The sequence below is a fragment of the Lytechinus pictus genome, chromosome 8 (assembly GCF_037042905.1).
Source record: "Lytechinus pictus isolate F3 Inbred chromosome 8, Lp3.0, whole genome shotgun sequence".
Classification (NCBI taxonomy): Eukaryota; Metazoa; Echinodermata; class Echinoidea; order Temnopleuroida; family Toxopneustidae; genus Lytechinus; species Lytechinus pictus.
In genome coordinates, this window is record NC_087252.1 from 8,516,538 (window position 1) to 8,534,468 (window position 17,931).

A 17,931-nucleotide genomic window follows, 5' to 3' on the forward strand; every position below is an offset into this window, starting at 1 on the left:
CATGTATGAAAATATGAGAAAATTTACGATTTTATGTAATAAATGTTGTTGAAAATAATTGACCTTCGGAAAATTCCCTCATGAAACGCACCCTTTCTATTGCTTGAAGAGAACGTTCTTTTAAACATTTCGTTTAATGAGTAAAACATTTTGTTGATAGTATTGATCCAATACTTGCACTACAACCAGTAGCGTACACGGAGGGGGGGGGGGGGATACAGGGGTTCGACCCCCTGAATTTATTTTTTGAACCCTTTTTGTACGCAGGGAGGTGGTTACATTGGTTTACCCACCTAATTTTTTTTTCGAAACCATTTGTTTGTCAAATTTGTCTGGTGCGAAAACTTCCTTCAATTTTTGTTGAAAACACTTTTTACTTTGCTTTTCAACTTTTCGTTCAGCTTGAAACGCCCCTTTTAAAAATCCTGCGTATACTACCGACTACAACAACCTTATTGGGGACATCCCGATAGTCCGCGGGTCCGATAGTCCGCGGGTCCGATAGACCGCGGGTCCGATAGACCGCGGGTCCGATAGTCCGCGGGTCCGATAGACCGCGGGTCCGATAGTCCGCGGGTCCGATAGACCGCGGGTCCGATAGTCCGCGGGTCCGATAGTCCGCAGTGTGTGTAAAATTATGATCAGATATATCAAATGTCATCGAGAGGTCCAAAGGCCAAATGATACGAGGCCATGGGGTTCTATCAGGTGCGGATCTATGGGGGGCCGAGGGGGAACTGCCTCACCCCCCACCCCCAGCTCAAAAAAAAGGGGGAAGAGGGGAAAAGGGAGAGAATGAAAAGAGAGAGAGGAAGATGGGAAAAGAAGAGAATAGACAAGAGAGTAAGAGGGAGAAAGGAAGAGAAGAAAAAAAAGAGAAGAAAAAGGGGGAAAGGAAAGACAAAGAAAAGGGGAGCAGAAAAGGGGGAAAGAAGAGAAAAAAAAAGAGAGGAGGGAAAAGGAAGAGAAGAAAAGAAAGGAGAAAGGAAAAGGAGGAAAAAGAAGAAGAAAAAAAGAGGAAGAAAAAGAAGAATATTTAAATAGAGAGGAAGATGGGAAGAAAAATAAGAAAAAAGAGAGAGAGAGAGAGGAAGTTTTTTGCTCTTAGAATTGTTTATTCCTCTTAAGATTGGTCTTGTTATATAGATAAAAGTTTGAATTTACTGAACAGTGAAAAAAAGTGCACATTTAACGTATTTTGGTAACCGATATTTAGCTTAGAATTTTTTTTTTCTTCAAGAAATATATGTGAATAAACAAAGCATATTTTCACGTAGATATCACACTTGCGTCACATTAATGTTATAATCAATATAAAGCATAGACATTCTTCTTTATGACTGAATAAAAATTATGAAATTTCATTAAGTAGCAAAGTCAGGAACCACAAAAAAAACACGGCAATATCCATCGCGAAATGACTGAAATTGCAGTTGAATTGCCGAAGCATTATTAGGAAACAGCGGCGAGCGGACTTTCTTTCATATATTTAAAAAATGACATCACGTTAGGTCGATGGTCTGTGGCCAAATGCGTTGGCCATTGTTTTGTCATGTGCGAGGACCCTGGTTCGAAACTCGGTTTTTTTTTTCTGGGTATTTTTTTTTTATTCCTTCCCCGTCCCTACCCATCTTTTTTTCTCTTTTTATTTTCGTGTGAAATTCTATTCAGACCTGTATTTATCAAATCTTGCTTCTTAATTGCTGCTTTTGATTTTCAAGTTCTTGATTACATTATTTCTACTCTTATTTGGGATGGGAGGGGTAGAGTTAAAAGTCAAGTCCACATCAACTAAAAATTATTTGAATAGAGTAATTTCCCTTGTTGTTTTTACTCAAAACAGTCATATACACAAAACAATGATATGCAAATTAGAGTTGTCACTCACATCACATTCGTTTCTATTTTTTGTGGCATTTTGTTTTTTATTCTTTGCAGATTTTACGATAGGAAACTCTTCATCTGATCACAATAGGTTATATTTACGGAACTGTTAAAATAGTAATTATATAAATTTGAATCAAAGTTTTTATGAAATTTCCTGCAATATCTTGGTATTTTTCTTTAAATTCAAATGAATTTTTGATTGCGTGGACTTCTCCTTTACTCTAAATGTAGGGAATGCATAGCAAAATTTATCCAGAAACAAAATTGTCTTAGAATATGCAAATCAGTAATTGGACACATGTTCACTTTTCTTTCATCCAGGCCACTTCCTCACATCCACCAGGCTTTCAGTCTTATAACAAAAATGATGAACCATCACACAACAGCACACAACATTCACAGTGCTTCACAATAAATATTTCACTTCTGTTCATACATGCAATAAATATTGTGGAAAACAAATAAAAGGCGTACCCATATTCAAATACCGTTTAAAAGGACAAATATATTATACCTTTCGAGAAAAATCAGCACGTTAAATATCTGATAACAAAACATAATTATGGGGCACTGCAAGAAACTTATGTTCAATTGCAAATCAAGCGTAAGTCTTAAATTCAAATTCAAGCGTAATAAGGTCGAGTTGCAATCGCAATTCAACTACATGTTTAATCAAAGGACTTACCCTTGATTCGGGACGTGTGATTGAGTATAACATTTCTCGCAAAATGCCCTAGTAACATTAAAATTGTTCTTTCGTTTAAATTGTGTGTTATTATTTTTGACAAGCTGTATTCCTGTCCAAGTCAAATTTCTTAGTTCTCTCCAAAACTGTGCTCAAAATTGTTTCCAAGATTGATAAAGAAAAATTTTCTTTTGTATCATTATCAGTCCACAACTTGCAAACCGTAGGTCCTGGAAAGAGTGAAGAAAAAAATGGCTATATCCAAATCATAGTAAAAGGACATGATGGAATCTCCCAGATTGAGGTAGCAAGCAGAGACCAGAAGTCACCAGAGTCAGCAAGTGTGCAGATCTGTGTGTAGAAGAGAGAAAAAAAAATAGTTTAAATAATCAAATCAAAGTATGAATTTAATTATCGTGATGATTGATGACGTGCGGTGGCATGTAATTCCCGGTCAACAACAAATGATAGTAGGTTTAGACACCTGAAAAGTTCCACTCAGAACACTGGTGCTCTACCTCAAGTGATGTTTGTGTAGGCCCCACTCCACTTCACTACCGCTACACTACCGTACATGTACGCCACACCTACCCGGGTAGGTGTGTAGCGTAGTGTAGGCTGTAGCAGGAGTGAAGTGGAGACTACACGAACATCACTTGAGGTACGGTGCTCTCTGAGTCTCTGTGTCATTACAAATATTGCATTTATCTTCATTGTTGAAGGCATTACGCATACATATATGCAGCAACACTCTAATCAGAAAGAAACACCATACTCTAATGTTGGCCCACCTAAGGGTTCATTACATGCCGCCGCGCACAGAAAATTCAAGCCATAGAAGTCGTGGACCCAAGAAGTGAGATCCCAGCACGCGCGACCCACTAGTTAGAAATCCACTGCCAAACGCGGTTCGTGGTGCGAGGTTAGTATACTAATACTAACCTCGCAATACGTGTGAGTGATTTCGGCCAGGAATCAGGGTAATCACCACTCACACGTATTGCGAGGTAAGTATTAGTATACTAACATCGCACCATGAACCGCGTTTGGCAGTGGATTTCTAACTAGTGGGTCGCGCGTGCTGGGATCTCACTTCTTGGGTCCACAACACACGACTTCTATGGCTTGATTTTTCTGTGCGCGGCGGCATGTAATGAACCCTTGGGTGGGTAATCACTGCTGAAAATTTGTCTGGCTTCATGACATCGGCATCATGGTGATATAATTCTGTGTATAATAAAAACTTAAACATTCCTCCGAAATAGCAGATTTTCAGCCATTGTCCATACCAGTGCTCCTAAATAATTTAATCGCCTGCCTGAGTCCTGACCAGTTTTAGAAATCTGAAGAAAAAATCTGCTGGAATTGTGCAAAAACATTATTTCTAAAATAAAAACTTTTTAATTTTAATAGTAGTTATGCCAAAATGCATGATTCTAAACTTATATCAGATCTGTATCTGTCATCTGACCTGAATGCATCGTCAGAACAAGTACAGTTTCCAAACATGCTTACCTTGTCCTTGACTTTTGACTGGATCAAACAGCGTAGCCTGCAACATGCATCGGGAGCAAGTGAATGGGACCGTGCAGCTTGGAGTTTTTCAATAGTTAGTAGAGCAACACAACGAAGACTGTCGAGTGGACAAAATCGATCTTTCCAGTTCACAATTCAATAAAAAACGGGCAAAATAACACAGTTCTGGTTCCCTTATAGTCTGAAGTTGTCGAAAACAGAATTCGGATATCACAATACATGAAGAAAACGGTAAATTCGAAGAAAAATAGAGACCAGGAAGGTGAATCAGCTATCAGTGTACTGCTGCACAGAGTGCCCTAGTCGATCATGTGACGTCATTATTCTCGACTGATTTTGATCGCGTGACTGTCTGTCTGGGGGCGGCTGGGGGGCTGAGAAGGGTCTCTAATAATTTCATTTCTTGCATTTCCACGACATCAATAAGACTTTTTAGTGACATATTTGTGTATAAAAAGACAAGACCTTTCCATTCATATATAATTTGTCTATAATCATCACTTTCGTGAATTTTCTTTGGATGTATACTTTAAATTGACTCATTTCATATCGGAATTTCAAATATTATTTTCAACTCGCGCTCTGCGCTCGCATTATTGATTTTCGTGATGAAAAATGAAATGTGTTCAGAATGAAGATTCTGTCCAACTTTAAAACACGCGCACGCATATATATTTTAGATACGCAGCTTGATCTTATTGAAAACGTACTAAAATTATCCAGTTTCAAATCAGAATATCAAAAGTTTTCTGCTCGCGCTATGCGCTCGCATTATGAAAATACCAAAAATTACCCATCCTTTTTCATGATTGACAAAACATGACTCGAGTGTCCCGTTGAGGGTTTGAAATTTATTCATTTTGTTTTATTTTTTTAGATTTTACTTTATTATGACATATTTAATCAGGATAAAGATAAAACATGATCAGCCGAGGCTGTTTTACATCATGGTCCTGTCAACACACACAAAATATATACAATGCATAAAAATTATTTCTAAAAAGGAGTAAATTACAATGGCTCACAATATAAAAAGATGTATAATTGGTCTGACCTAGAAGGAGATCAGGATAAAAGAAAGAAGAAAGAAGAGAGAGGAAGGTAAGAGAAAGAGGGGGGGGGGGATAGGTGGGAGAAGGAAATAAAAGAAGGTCGGTCAATTAGAAAACAATACATATCATTTCATTAAACAACAGCTTTAAAATAATGGCATTTATACATACGTTTAAAAACTTCAAGAGAATTTGCATTTTGAATATCAGATGGAAGGCTATTCCAAACCAAGCCACCAGCATATTTAAAACAACTTTTAAAACATTCCAGAGTAGGCTTTGGTAAAACGACGTTCAATGTATTGGCAAGTCTAGTATTAGCAGAGTGTCTTTCAAAAACCATTTCCACTTCATTGCACATTCGGACTGGGGTCTTTCCATGAATACAGTTATACATTATACAAGCTAAAAAGTAATCACGTCTGATATCAAGAGTTTGCCATTTAAGAGAATTAATTATATTAAGGCCATTATAATCAAATTGCCTGTTACTATGCGTGCAGCCCTTTTATGTAATCTTAAAAGTGTATTTCTATGATATAAAGAACAGTTTCCCCATACGGAACAAGAATAATCAAAGGTTGGTTGTATGGTGCATTTATATATTTTATTCAAAACATCCTTGCTTAAAAATTTACTAATTTTCATTAGTGTGAATATCTTGTAACTTAAAGATTTAATTAAATATTTAATATGAGCATCCCAGCATACTTTACAATCTAACATGATGCCTAGGTATCTTATGCTTTGTACTTGTTCAATGATATAATTATTAATATACACCTTCAATTTAAGATCATTATTATTCCTTAAGTTATTGGCCAAAATCATAACATTACTTTTCTTCGCATTAATCCTTAATCTGTTATAATTATACCATTCATTAATAGAATTAAAATCTTCTTGAAGCTTGGATGTTATAACATTAATATCTTTATCAGACACATATACATGTATTACCACATATATTATTCCACATATATCAGACAATTCCACATATTCATCTTTTTAGGTTGGAATATCAAAAATGTTCAGCTCGCGCTTCGCGCTCACATTATTTAATCGTTGAAACATGTATCGTCTTAATGGATAACTGCAAAACTTCCTTTACAGGTCCCTTTTCGACTAGGCCATAATGCATATTTAACACTTCTGATCGCGCTTCGCGCTCATGCTAATTATTTAGTTACATAACGCGTTCTGTTCAGGTTCACAAACATTTCCCAGAATTTTCAATTTTCAGGACAAAATACATGAAATTTCATTTTGTTTAAGCTTGCATAAGGCTTATGAGATTATTACACATTTATGTTGTTTATAAAGTAAAGCTAGGAAATGACGGTTAGGACATGGGCGTTTTACCCCCCCCCCCTAAAAAAAAAAAAATATTAATAATAATAAATAAATATATAAAATAAAAAAAAATCAAGACCAAGAAAAAAAGAGAGAAAAGGAAAGGGATTAGGATGAAATATGATATTATTTTCCAAATATGTCAAAATCTATCACAACCTTTAGTTTTGTAATAAAAATGTCAGCATATTTGCTTGCTCGCTTCGCTCACTGGAAACTTCTTATTAATTTTATGCGATACGCCATATCGAGCCCCCTCAAAATGGTTGGCTCATTACGCCACTGGAACAACCCCTTCAAAGAAACCAAAAATAAAAAATAAACATTGAGCTGCCGATGGGGAAAAATGTGGGTGAAAAAATTTGCTCCCCCCCCCCCTTCCTTATTTGCAGAAGCTGGGTCCGCCCCCGGAATTAGGCTTTCAGGATAAAAATACATGAAAAATAAAAGAAAATCAGATCGCGCTTAGCGTTCTCATTATTTATCTAGGCCTTGTGAAATACCTCAATGTGTTTTTGAAAATAAAATCTTAGATATTCTTTAACTTCTACCCCCCTCCCCCATGTCATTTATTTTTTTTTTATCTTGGTGCCCTCTACAAAAGTTCAACAAGACCCCCCCAACCCCCGTGCACCCATGCTGAATAAATACGCCACTAATGAGGAGAATGAGTCGATTGCTTCAAGATTGCATTATTCCCAAGAAGTTATCATTAATATTATTGAAGGCTATTCTAAAACAACTAGTAAAGAAACAACAGCTCCCGTTCACACAATATTCTAGTAGGGCCTACTCTGGAGAGAAGTTAAACCAAATTGAAACCCCCAAAAGTCGCTCGCGCTTCGCGCTCACATTGATACTTCATTATATATTCATGGATTTGTTTTCAAGAACACATTAAAAGAGTGGTCTTTAATTGCCTTTTTAAAAATATGATTATAAGATAATTCAAAATCCATTTAAGGCACTTAAGTTAGCCCGGCTGGGAGGGAGTGGGCGCCATTTTTCAAAAAGTACACATGGGCGCAAAGAATCAGGTCAAATTTGGGCCCCCCTCCCCCCTTCTCACGAAATCCTGGACCCGCACCTGGGTTTTATAACAATAACCCAATTAGGGCAATCATCCCCTGACAAGTACTTCAAGGAAAATATGATCCCCATATTTTTACCGCCGGGGACTGTTACCCCCGGAAATTTCCCCTCCAGACAATTTTTACCCGGGATAATTACCCTTAGTACGGAGCCTTTAAAATGCCATCGACGTATCGACATGGCGTGATACTTTATCTTACCATGTATAATTAATAAGCTTATTATTTCGACATGGCGATATATTCTATCTTGTCAAGTCGATATGTCGACATGGCGAGATATGAAGTGTACAAGTCCCGGTGAGAATCCCGATATATCGCCATGTTGACATATAACTTGTTACAAGTCGACTTGGCAAGATAAAATATCTCACCATGTTGACATATAACTTTTTATATGTGGACTTGGCAGGATAACGTATCTCGCCATGTCGTCAAGTCTATGGCATTTGAAAGGCTCCGTACTAGGGGTAATTGGCGTCTAGAGGGTAAATTTCCGGGGGGGGGGGGGGTATCAGTCCCCGACGATAAAAATATGGGGATAATATTTCCTTCAAGTAGTTGTCAGGGGGCGATTGTCCTTTGGGTCATCGTTATAGAACCCCATGGACTCGTATCATTGACCTTTTGACCACTTGATGACATTGGATCTCACTATATACTGATCATAATTTTACACACACCGCGGACTATCGGACCCGCGGACTATCGGACCCGCGGTCTATCGGACCCGCGGTCTATCGGACCCGCGGTCTATCGGACCCGCGGACTATCGGACCCGCGGTCTATCGGACCCGCGGTCTATCGGGCTGTAACCATATTATTAATTTGTTACATATTACATTTTAAATATTACCTTTTCGTATGCACTGAATGCAGAAATAAACGCAATTAATGAATCAATCAATTGATCGATCGATCAATCAATCAATCCATCAATCAATAAACAGAGTGCGAAAGGGATGAGAGGGTGCATTTTTCCAACCCCTAAGACCATGAAGACACTATAAAGGTGGGAGTGAAATACCCAATAGTGCTTTTTTGCTGAACAAATTTTCATATCTATTCTACGTCGTGCTCCGTCACGGGCAAAATTACAAAAAAAAAAAATGATTTCTACAATATTAACGAAAATCACAATCAGTGACTAATGTGCAGGGATTTCAAAACAAGTTTCAATTCACTTAGAATTGGGCTTGGATCAAATAAGATGAATTACATTTAACCTAGGAAAAAAATTATTTGCCTTTTAAAAATTGCGGGGGAGTATTATGTAAAATATTATGCCATTGTTGTGACCTTATTCATTGAAGAGTTTCGTTATTGTCAAATATCAGCAGAAGTCAACTGAAATTTGCAGTTCTTATTAAAAAAGTCTTCCAAACATATCATTTGTTGACTTCAAATATTTTCATGATTGTTGAGCCCACCAACAATAAGTAAATGAAATGTCTACATTTGTTTGATATAATAATACCCAGGGGCCGCGGAACGGTTTTCAAAGTGGGGGGGGGGGGGGTTGACCATGCAAAAAATCATAATCATATGGTAATTTTTAGGTTTTTTTGTACACGGTTTTGGAAACTAAGTGGGGTGGGGGTGAAGCCCCCCCCCCCTCCCCCTGCTTCCGCGGCCCCTGATACCTTGGGCGGTCCCATATTTCTTTGCCACTTGAATAATAGTGGTTTCATAAATTAACAAACCAACGCCATTGTATGTATCATTCCTTCCCATATTCGTTTGACGTATATATGTTGTCTTCCCTAATTCTCTCCAGTCACCCCATTATTGACAGCATTACAATGGTTACCTGTCTGGCAAAGAGTCACATTTAAGATCCTAATGATATAAGAAATGACCTATATCTCCTAGTGTTGCTTTTGTTTCAATGGTCAGCACTAGCGTACCTAAGGGGGGGGGGGCAGGGGGGCAGACTGCCCTCCCTGACGAGTCACAACTCATGCAGGGGACGTATCCCTGCCCCCCTAATGAGTCACAACTGATACAGGGGACGTGCCCCCCTTTGAGAAGCCAAATTAATAATGTGTAATGTAAAAATGCAATAAAAACAAACGTGTATCCCCTCTTTTGAACCTCAAGACCTTTTTTTTTTGCTTGTCAATTTTTTTCGTGGTAAGAAATCCTTTATTATTATAGTTATATCTCAATTCTCTTGAAATTGAAATCCCGATCTCATGATTATCACCTTCGTAGCTCACAAGAGACACTCACGCTGCAAGTATCCACACACAAGACCAAAGCAACATTAGGTTATATCTTATACCAGCCCCACAGCTATGGAACAAACCTCCCCTTGACATTAAGAATTCAACAAATTTATATAATTTCAAACTATAATTAAAAACCTATTTATTCCTATAGTATATACAGTATCTGGGAAGCTCCTGCCGCGCAATAGAATATATAGAAATAGTTTTTGCGCTACATTTATATAAATGCATATCATTATTATTATTTCTTTCGTCCCCACAATATTAAGTATTAACATTCTGTTTGGACCATTTCCTCAATCATGGTATATATTCCCAGCATATAGATACATCATTCAAATGAGTAATGGGTATACGATCCTTTGTTTCGCTTTCTCTTTCACGAATATATAATTTGTGCGGGTTGCTCATAGGTTTACGCGTAAAGCCATTTCGTTAGAATGAAAATTTGGTCTGTATTTGTAATTGCTACAGTATATATTTCATGAGCTTTGTAATGGAAATAATGGCTACTTGATGGGGGCGTGTCCGGCTTGCGAAATTATTTTTCCAACAGGAGTTCTGGACCCCAATGTGAATATTTATGACTTGCGTCTTCAGAATAAGAGTACGCATGTGCATGAACTTATCTTTACAGAACTGTGGTCGTTCGCGTCGCATGCCATGAATGAATCAGCACCCTCAAATTGCCGGTACCCTTCTAGGCTTTCGGCTTAGATCTATATATCTAGATCCAATTCTTAAACACTTATCAAATTGCCATTAATGACAAGACAAATTGCTTCACTATGGCTAGCGTAGGCTAGATACGCTAGGGCATTAACTTTATTTCATTGGTTTAAAGTAAGTAAACGTAAAAAGTTCGGAATTGTCCCACATATGTGACTCGTCACGTCAAAAGCAGACAGAACTAGATTTTTTCAAACATGATTTTTTTATGATTATGATTCTCCATTTCTCAAGCTTTAATTTGGTATATAGCACATGCTAAGGGACGGACACAGTATTTGCAGAGAAAATAGTTTTTAAATGTCCCAGGTACGAGAGTTTATAAAAAGTATTTTTACGAGAAAATCGCTTCTGAAGTTTCGCCCGCTTTCAGACTTCTCGTAGCCCTTTTCACATGTTTCACGCGGAAACTCCTTTCATTGGCTGAAAGTGCTTAGCAACCGTCTATGATTTACAATAAAATTGGGTTTTCCTGAATTCTCGAGATCTCTTCTCAAAGAAAATAAGCTTTTGTAATCGTTTCAACCATTAATTATATGGTTTTTTTAAGAAAGAAACACAATCTATTTTATTGGACCGTGAGGCATTTTGCGTGGCTTTTGCCGCGTCTGGTATCGTTTCTCTGTCTATTGTCAGATTGTGTATCGCCGGACTTTCAGGTGCGATTGTGTGTGGCGTGCATGTTGAATGCCGACTGAACCTTTTGAGTCTTTTCCAGTCACGCCTGTATCGGCCCTATATGAATAGCCAATCAACAATGGCGTACGTTGCTAGGGGCGGAGCTTAGTACAGCGCGAAGATTAGAGCTTGCTGAACGAGCAGAGTGTCAGAAAAGTTCGAACTGACCGAAAAAAAAACACTCGTAAAAAACTGCTTTTTCGACACTATCCCGTTATCATTTTCGATTGATTTTTTGACAGAGTATACTTTAAACATTAAACATCCCCAAAATATAAAAATAAAAATTTCGCCATTTTTTGAAAAATTTGAGCATTTTACCCATTTTCTCAAGTTGGTATCGAGCGAGTTCTGTCTGATTTGGACATGACGCGTCACATATGCTTTTCTGTGTAAATAATCATCAGAATTCTCGATTTTGAGCTAATATATCATGAGTTTATAAAGATAAGTCTACATTAATGTACCAGATCTATATTGATGATATTATTTGGACAATTAGCCTTAATTTATAAGACTTTCTCATGAAATAGAAAGTCTAACTGTTTGGTGCAACTAGATCTACTGTTTTTCTCTTTAACCATGTCATATTCGGCTGCAGGCATTAGACAGATCCAGATTTGAGATAAAGTTAATGCCCTAGCCTAGGCAAGCCATAGCCTATCCTAGCCTAGCCTATATAGCGTTTTGTCTTGTCATTAATGGCAATTCGATAAGTGTTTACGAATTGGATCCGATCTAAGCCTAAGGCCTATATGGGCCAGGGTGCTGATTCATCCATTGCATGCAACGCGAACGACCACAATTTTGTAAAGTCCACGTGTACAGGCGTATGCGTACTCTTATTCCGAGGACACAAGTCACGAATATTCATATTGGGGTCAGGAACTCCTGTGGGAAAAATAATTTCGCGTCCGGCTCAAGATTATGATTAGTGTGAAATTCAGTCCAGTCCATGCTTTGTAATACGTTTTTAACGGTTTTTTTTTACTTATGTAGATAACAGGAACACCTCTGCAGTCTAGCATGGATTACGCAATGCTGACTTTGCAAAACCAAAAATATGATGATTAATTTCAAATTGGGAGAGAGAGAGAAACAAAAATCACATTCGTTGGATGGAGAAATACTAAGTTTATTGACCTCAAGTGTATGGGAGATTATAATACTACTGCGATCAACAAAATAGTCGTTTTAAATCAAGGAACAATCTGATATGTCTGAAGAGGAAGGAAATGGGCACTTACAGTGTGTCCAACAAAAAATGTTAATGGAACTTTAAATGAGTATAATGTAAAAAATACTAAATCATATTGTATGTACATACATATAGTTTTATAATCTTTAACTGGCATTCGTTTTGTAAAACTGGCTCAAATTGTATGCAATATGGCCCATTTCAGCCTGAGCAATCGTCAAAAAACCTCTCAATCCAATTTTGTTGTTACGTTGATTGAAGTGTGTAATCCAATTAAGTCTGTATTCACTCTTATTTTATTTCCCTTTTTTTAGATTTTGGACCCACAACTTGCGGGCCCATACTTAAATTCAAAAGAAAATTAAGGTTTCAGAAACTCATACAACATATATAGATTTTATATAAATTAACCATTAATTTCAAGGAAATGAATAAAAACATATTTTTTAATCCATGATCTCGCCTTGAAAAGTTTTGTTGTTATTTCCATGCCTAATCTGTTTGTAGGGATGAAAGTTTAGGTCTTTATGTGCATTTCGGTTGAATGTTGATTCAGATATTAGTGGAGAACATTGTTCAACCTGCAAGTTTGTTGAGGTGCTGGAAGGGAGGCTCTAAGCTCAAGATATAAATAGAGTAAAATTCACAAAGCAAAATGCTGAAAATTTGATCCAAATCGGATAACAAATGACTAAATTATTGAATTTTAAAGATTTGCGTTATTCTGGCGAAACACTTCTAGGCATGTCTTCATGAATATTCATTAGGGGGCTGATGATGTCATATCCCCACTTGTTCTTTTTTATTTCATATTATTAAATTTAGGTTTATTCAGAATTTTTCTACCAAGGACTAAAACAGATTGACAACTGATTCAGTGCAGTAGTTATTCGTTGCTGCAACTTATTTCATCATAATAGAGACGCATCATTTACAAACAGTGGTGTAACTACGGGGGGCAGGGGGGGGGGGGGCACGTGCCCCCCCCCCCCCCAATCGGCTGGCAAAAAAAAAACGGGGAAAAGGAGAAAAAAGGGAGAAAGGAAGAGAAACGCAGTGAGGAAAGAAGAAATTATTGTTCATTATAATATTATATAATATTATGCTATGTTATATTAAATAAGAAGCATTTTTTCATAACTTTATGAAATATTATTTGCCCAGGGCCTATATGTCTGCATTGTTCCTGGTGCTCGCATAGACCGTTTAATGAGATATATAATCCTGTTGTACTAAAACCTCCCGTTTTCAAATCAATATACACCAAATATATTTCCACGCAATTCGAGTTATTATTGTTTTATATAGTGACATTTGCCTCTTTTCATGACTACTTAAAGTGATTGCCCAATTTTAAGGTCTTAATATAAAACTATAAAATATTTCCTGTCCGTGCTAACGTTCGCATTAGTTAATTGATGAGATGTCTGCTCTTCATGAATTCCTAAAATCAGTCCTTAAAATGTCAATTTTTCTGATCTGAATATCAAAAATTTTCAGCTTGCGCTTCGCATCATTTGGTAAGTGAAATACGTACGGTCTTAATGAATTCCTATTAACAAGCCTTAGAATCCCACTCTTCAGGTCTGAATTTCATAGATTTTCAGCTCGCGCTTCGCGCTCGCAATATTTGATTAGTGAGATGCGTATGATAATCATGATTACAATGACTACAAAAAGTGCTTCATGTGTTTAGATGTAATTCTAACAAAATCAGCAAAGGATGGCACTAGCATTAGTTGACTATGCTAAGATATTTATACTCTTAATGGATATAGTCCTTAAAATGTCCCTGTTTGGGGTCAATATATACAAAAATTTCAGCTCACGCTTCGCGCTCGCATTGTTTGTTTAGCGAGACAGGAACGTATCACGATTACAAAAAAATTGCATATAATGTCCCTTTTAGGTCTCAATATCAAAAATGTTCAGCTCGCGCTTCGCGCTCGCATTATTTAATCAGTGAGATACACATCCGTTTAATGGCATTACATGTACTTAAAATGTATCTATTAGGTCAATATACCTGGCAACTGAGCGCGCTTCGCGCGCTCCCTAAGTGACTCGACATTTGTGCTGGTGCCCCCCCCCAATGCCGTGACCCACGGTACGCCATTGTTTACACATGTACGAATAAATGAAAAAGTTACGATTCCATGTAACAACATAAGAAAAAGGAGAGTGGGGATGTGACATCATGAGCCCACTTAATGAATATTCATGATGACGAGCATATAACTGTTTTCACAAATTATTGCCAAACTTTAAATTCAATAACTTCGTTATTTGTTATCCGATTCGAATGAAATTATTAGCATTTTGCTCTGTGAAATTACTCTAAAATTATTTAGATAAAAATATTCTTGACCCGGAGTATCCTTGTAAAGGGGGATTTGGCTCACCATGTCAATGTTTTCTTGTGTTCGAAATGTTACTCTTCTCCCCAATCTGCCCTTGTTAAAGTTTTTGTCATCACTTTTCCCTGTATTTTGAGCACATTTCTGAGTATCGTAATCTTGAATTCTGCTTTGAACTCATCGTGTACCCAATTCACATTTCTATTTGTTTGAGCCTATCTGAGAACCACAAATGCCCTCTGCGCGGGGGTGAACTGATGCCCTACCATACATTTAACTATCATGAATGATTGAGAATGCAGTTTTCTTTTGAACAAAGATGCAATGAAAATGTTGGTATGTTATGAGATGTGGTTACACGGGCCTAATTACAACTGGCAGGCAAAATACATTCATTCGAGCCAACCCATTCTCAATTTTTACATTTGATATTGCTGATTGACAAAAATGAATGAATATGATTGACAATCTAAAACTGATTCTAGGGAGGGCACCTACTGAACTTCCTTTTTCCAAATTGGGAAGATACATCACTACTTTGGAACTATTTTTTTTACTGGCAAAAGAATTAGGGCCATTTTACTCTCTCAAGTGATGAATTTGATCCCGTCAGGTGTAGTCTTCATAAATGTCGATTTATTTTTAAAATAAGACGGTTGAGGTACCCTTTTCTGGTCAGATATGGAATCTCAGACATATATCTTATCCACTGGTAGTAAAAATTCAACCCTCAAATTTCCTCCGTATTTTTTAAGATTTGTTTTTAAGTGCCACTTTAACACACGAGTCTATGGGAAATTTGTTAGGCCTGTGATACCATGTGTCCTGGTGAAGATGATAACTTACACTGGTAAGAACCCCTGTTTCAACATTTTTCTCTCTAGTATTCGTCATGTATTCAATAATTTATGTTAGATGAAAGAATAGGTCATATTCAGTATCTAAAAAAGAAAATCCTTGATGATTCACGCCTGTGACTGAACGAAATAGATTTTAAAATCATGTTACCTGAACCCGACTGCACATACTTCTTAATAAAAAAAAACTTGGAGAGGTTTCCGGATAACTGAAAAAATGCTCGTATTTTTGTTATTATTAAACCAAATCACATAAAATGTCAGTCACTTGTACAAAATAAATTGTAGTTTATGGCTGTGAAGAAATAAATCATATGATATTGTAATTGTCATGTTATACCCATCTAAAGTGCCATACATTTAACGCAGTATAGCACTTTAGACAGGAAGGGGTATTAAAGGAAGTAAACGAGAGAGAAAAAAAAAGAATCAACACTCGAACAGATCAAAGAAGGTAAAAACAGAAATGGAAGAGTACACATTGCTTAAACGGGACCCCCTCATTCAGAGGCGTCGATCCTGGGGGGGGGGGGGGCAGGGGGGGGGCGATCGCCCCACAAATGAAAATATTGGGGGGCAAACATATCATTTTGCTCCCCCCCCCCCAATAATTCCGGATATGCATAAAAAAAACAAGATTGTAATGTTCAGCAAGCGAGATTGAGATACACAACTCGTTCTTGATTTAAAATCGTGCTCAAAATGTCCGCTTTTTTGTTTAGCAATGTCACTCTTCCATTTCTGTTTTTAAACGAGGAGATCTCAAAATAGCACAGTTTTATATTCAAAAGTTAAGGTAATAGGGGCATTTCAGGCATCAGGTAAATTTTCAGACAATAAGTCAGTCACATTAACACCTGTAAATAAGATCATTTAATTTTAAAAAAAAAATGTACAGTAATACATAACGTGTAAATCGTAAGAAATGGGGAAAAAGGGCTACCCTAGCATTTCAAGGACACGAACTGATGTATTACGAATGATATTAGTTTGCACAGACCACCCTCTGCTCCCCGAAGTTGCTATGACGCCCCTCTCCTCATCTTCCCATTGCTAGTGTGTTTCAACCATTTTTTCAATGTTGTTATCAATCACTTATTTCAAATTTCGTAGAATTATTATTAACTTTAGCCATATAAATTACTTTAATGATGGATACAGTTTGTAAATATGGTCATACACTGTTGAAAAAATACCCGTGATATTTATTTGATGTGCATGTTTAAGGAACTGTATTTGTATCAAGTTTAAGAAAAGAAAAAGAGGGGTCAGAGGGCCAGACATGGCAAAATTACACTATGTATGTAATTTTGCAAGGTTTAAGCGCTCTCATCCGATAATGAATAGAATACTTACACGTTGACTGGCAAAATAACCCAATGAAAATAATGGATAGAATCATGACTCGATGAGTATTAGATGGTGAGCACTTGAGAGGCGTAGCACCGACATTGTGAGGTTTAGCATGTTGTATTCCTTGTCTGATTTTGCGACGCATGTATGAATAAGAACGACTAGCGGGTAGAACCACTCCCTTGCGTGAGAGTTGCACCGCCATATTGTCAGGTTTATGATCGGTCATTCACTGATGAGAAATTCTCAACCTTGAAAGGTGACTATTTTGTAATTTTATCGATTATACCGACATGATTCTTTCTTGTACAATCCAAACCGCAACATCAAGTTAAGGAAATATGCATCCCGAGAATGAGCCACTGGTACAATTTCGGGAACAAACATGTATGACGAAAGGGCGCAAAATACACGCATCAATGCATTATTCGTGATCGCACCTCTCCCGCATTGCTAGTCTTGTCTTAAAGCTAATATGATATTTTTATCAATGCATAACATTGTAAAATTATCCTCATGGATTCCCTAAACATGCTATCGTGTTATGCCATAGGCTGATAGGTGCGAACTTCACGATAGTATGGATATTCATGCCTTGCAATGTTGTATTTGTTTTCATTAGACTATATGACCACTTTAGATATGCATTCAGAAATACATGATTTGATCAACCGTCTGGAGAGAGTTACTCCGACCGAGATACTCCTGGAAACCAGTAGGAGTAGGCCTATTTTTGTCGGAGGAAGATCGGAGTAACTCTGTCCAGACGGGCACTCCTGCGACCTTTCCACCGACCCTTCCTAACACCAAAACATCCTTCGTCTGGGTCGTAATAAGATGTCTTTGGAATTTTGTTCCATGAATAATAGAACTTTACCCCGACTGTATTGTATTGTATTGTATTCTATTTTATTTATTCAATCA

The 17,931-nt window shown here is 37.2% G+C and overlaps 1 protein-coding gene across 1 annotated transcript in view; it reads right to left on the reverse strand.

Moving 5' to 3' along the window:
* Window positions 1-17,418, reverse strand: part of LOC135155049 (uncharacterized) — an 81,495-nt gene extending 64,077 nt beyond the window's left edge. The window contains exon 1 of the mRNA XM_064103528.1: window positions 17,011-17,418. Coding sequence (XP_063959598.1) covers window positions 17,011-17,236 — 226 coding nt within the window. The 5' untranslated portion in view covers window positions 17,237-17,418. The remainder of the gene's footprint in view (window positions 1-17,010) is intronic.
* Window positions 17,419-17,931: the final 513 nt, after the last annotated feature.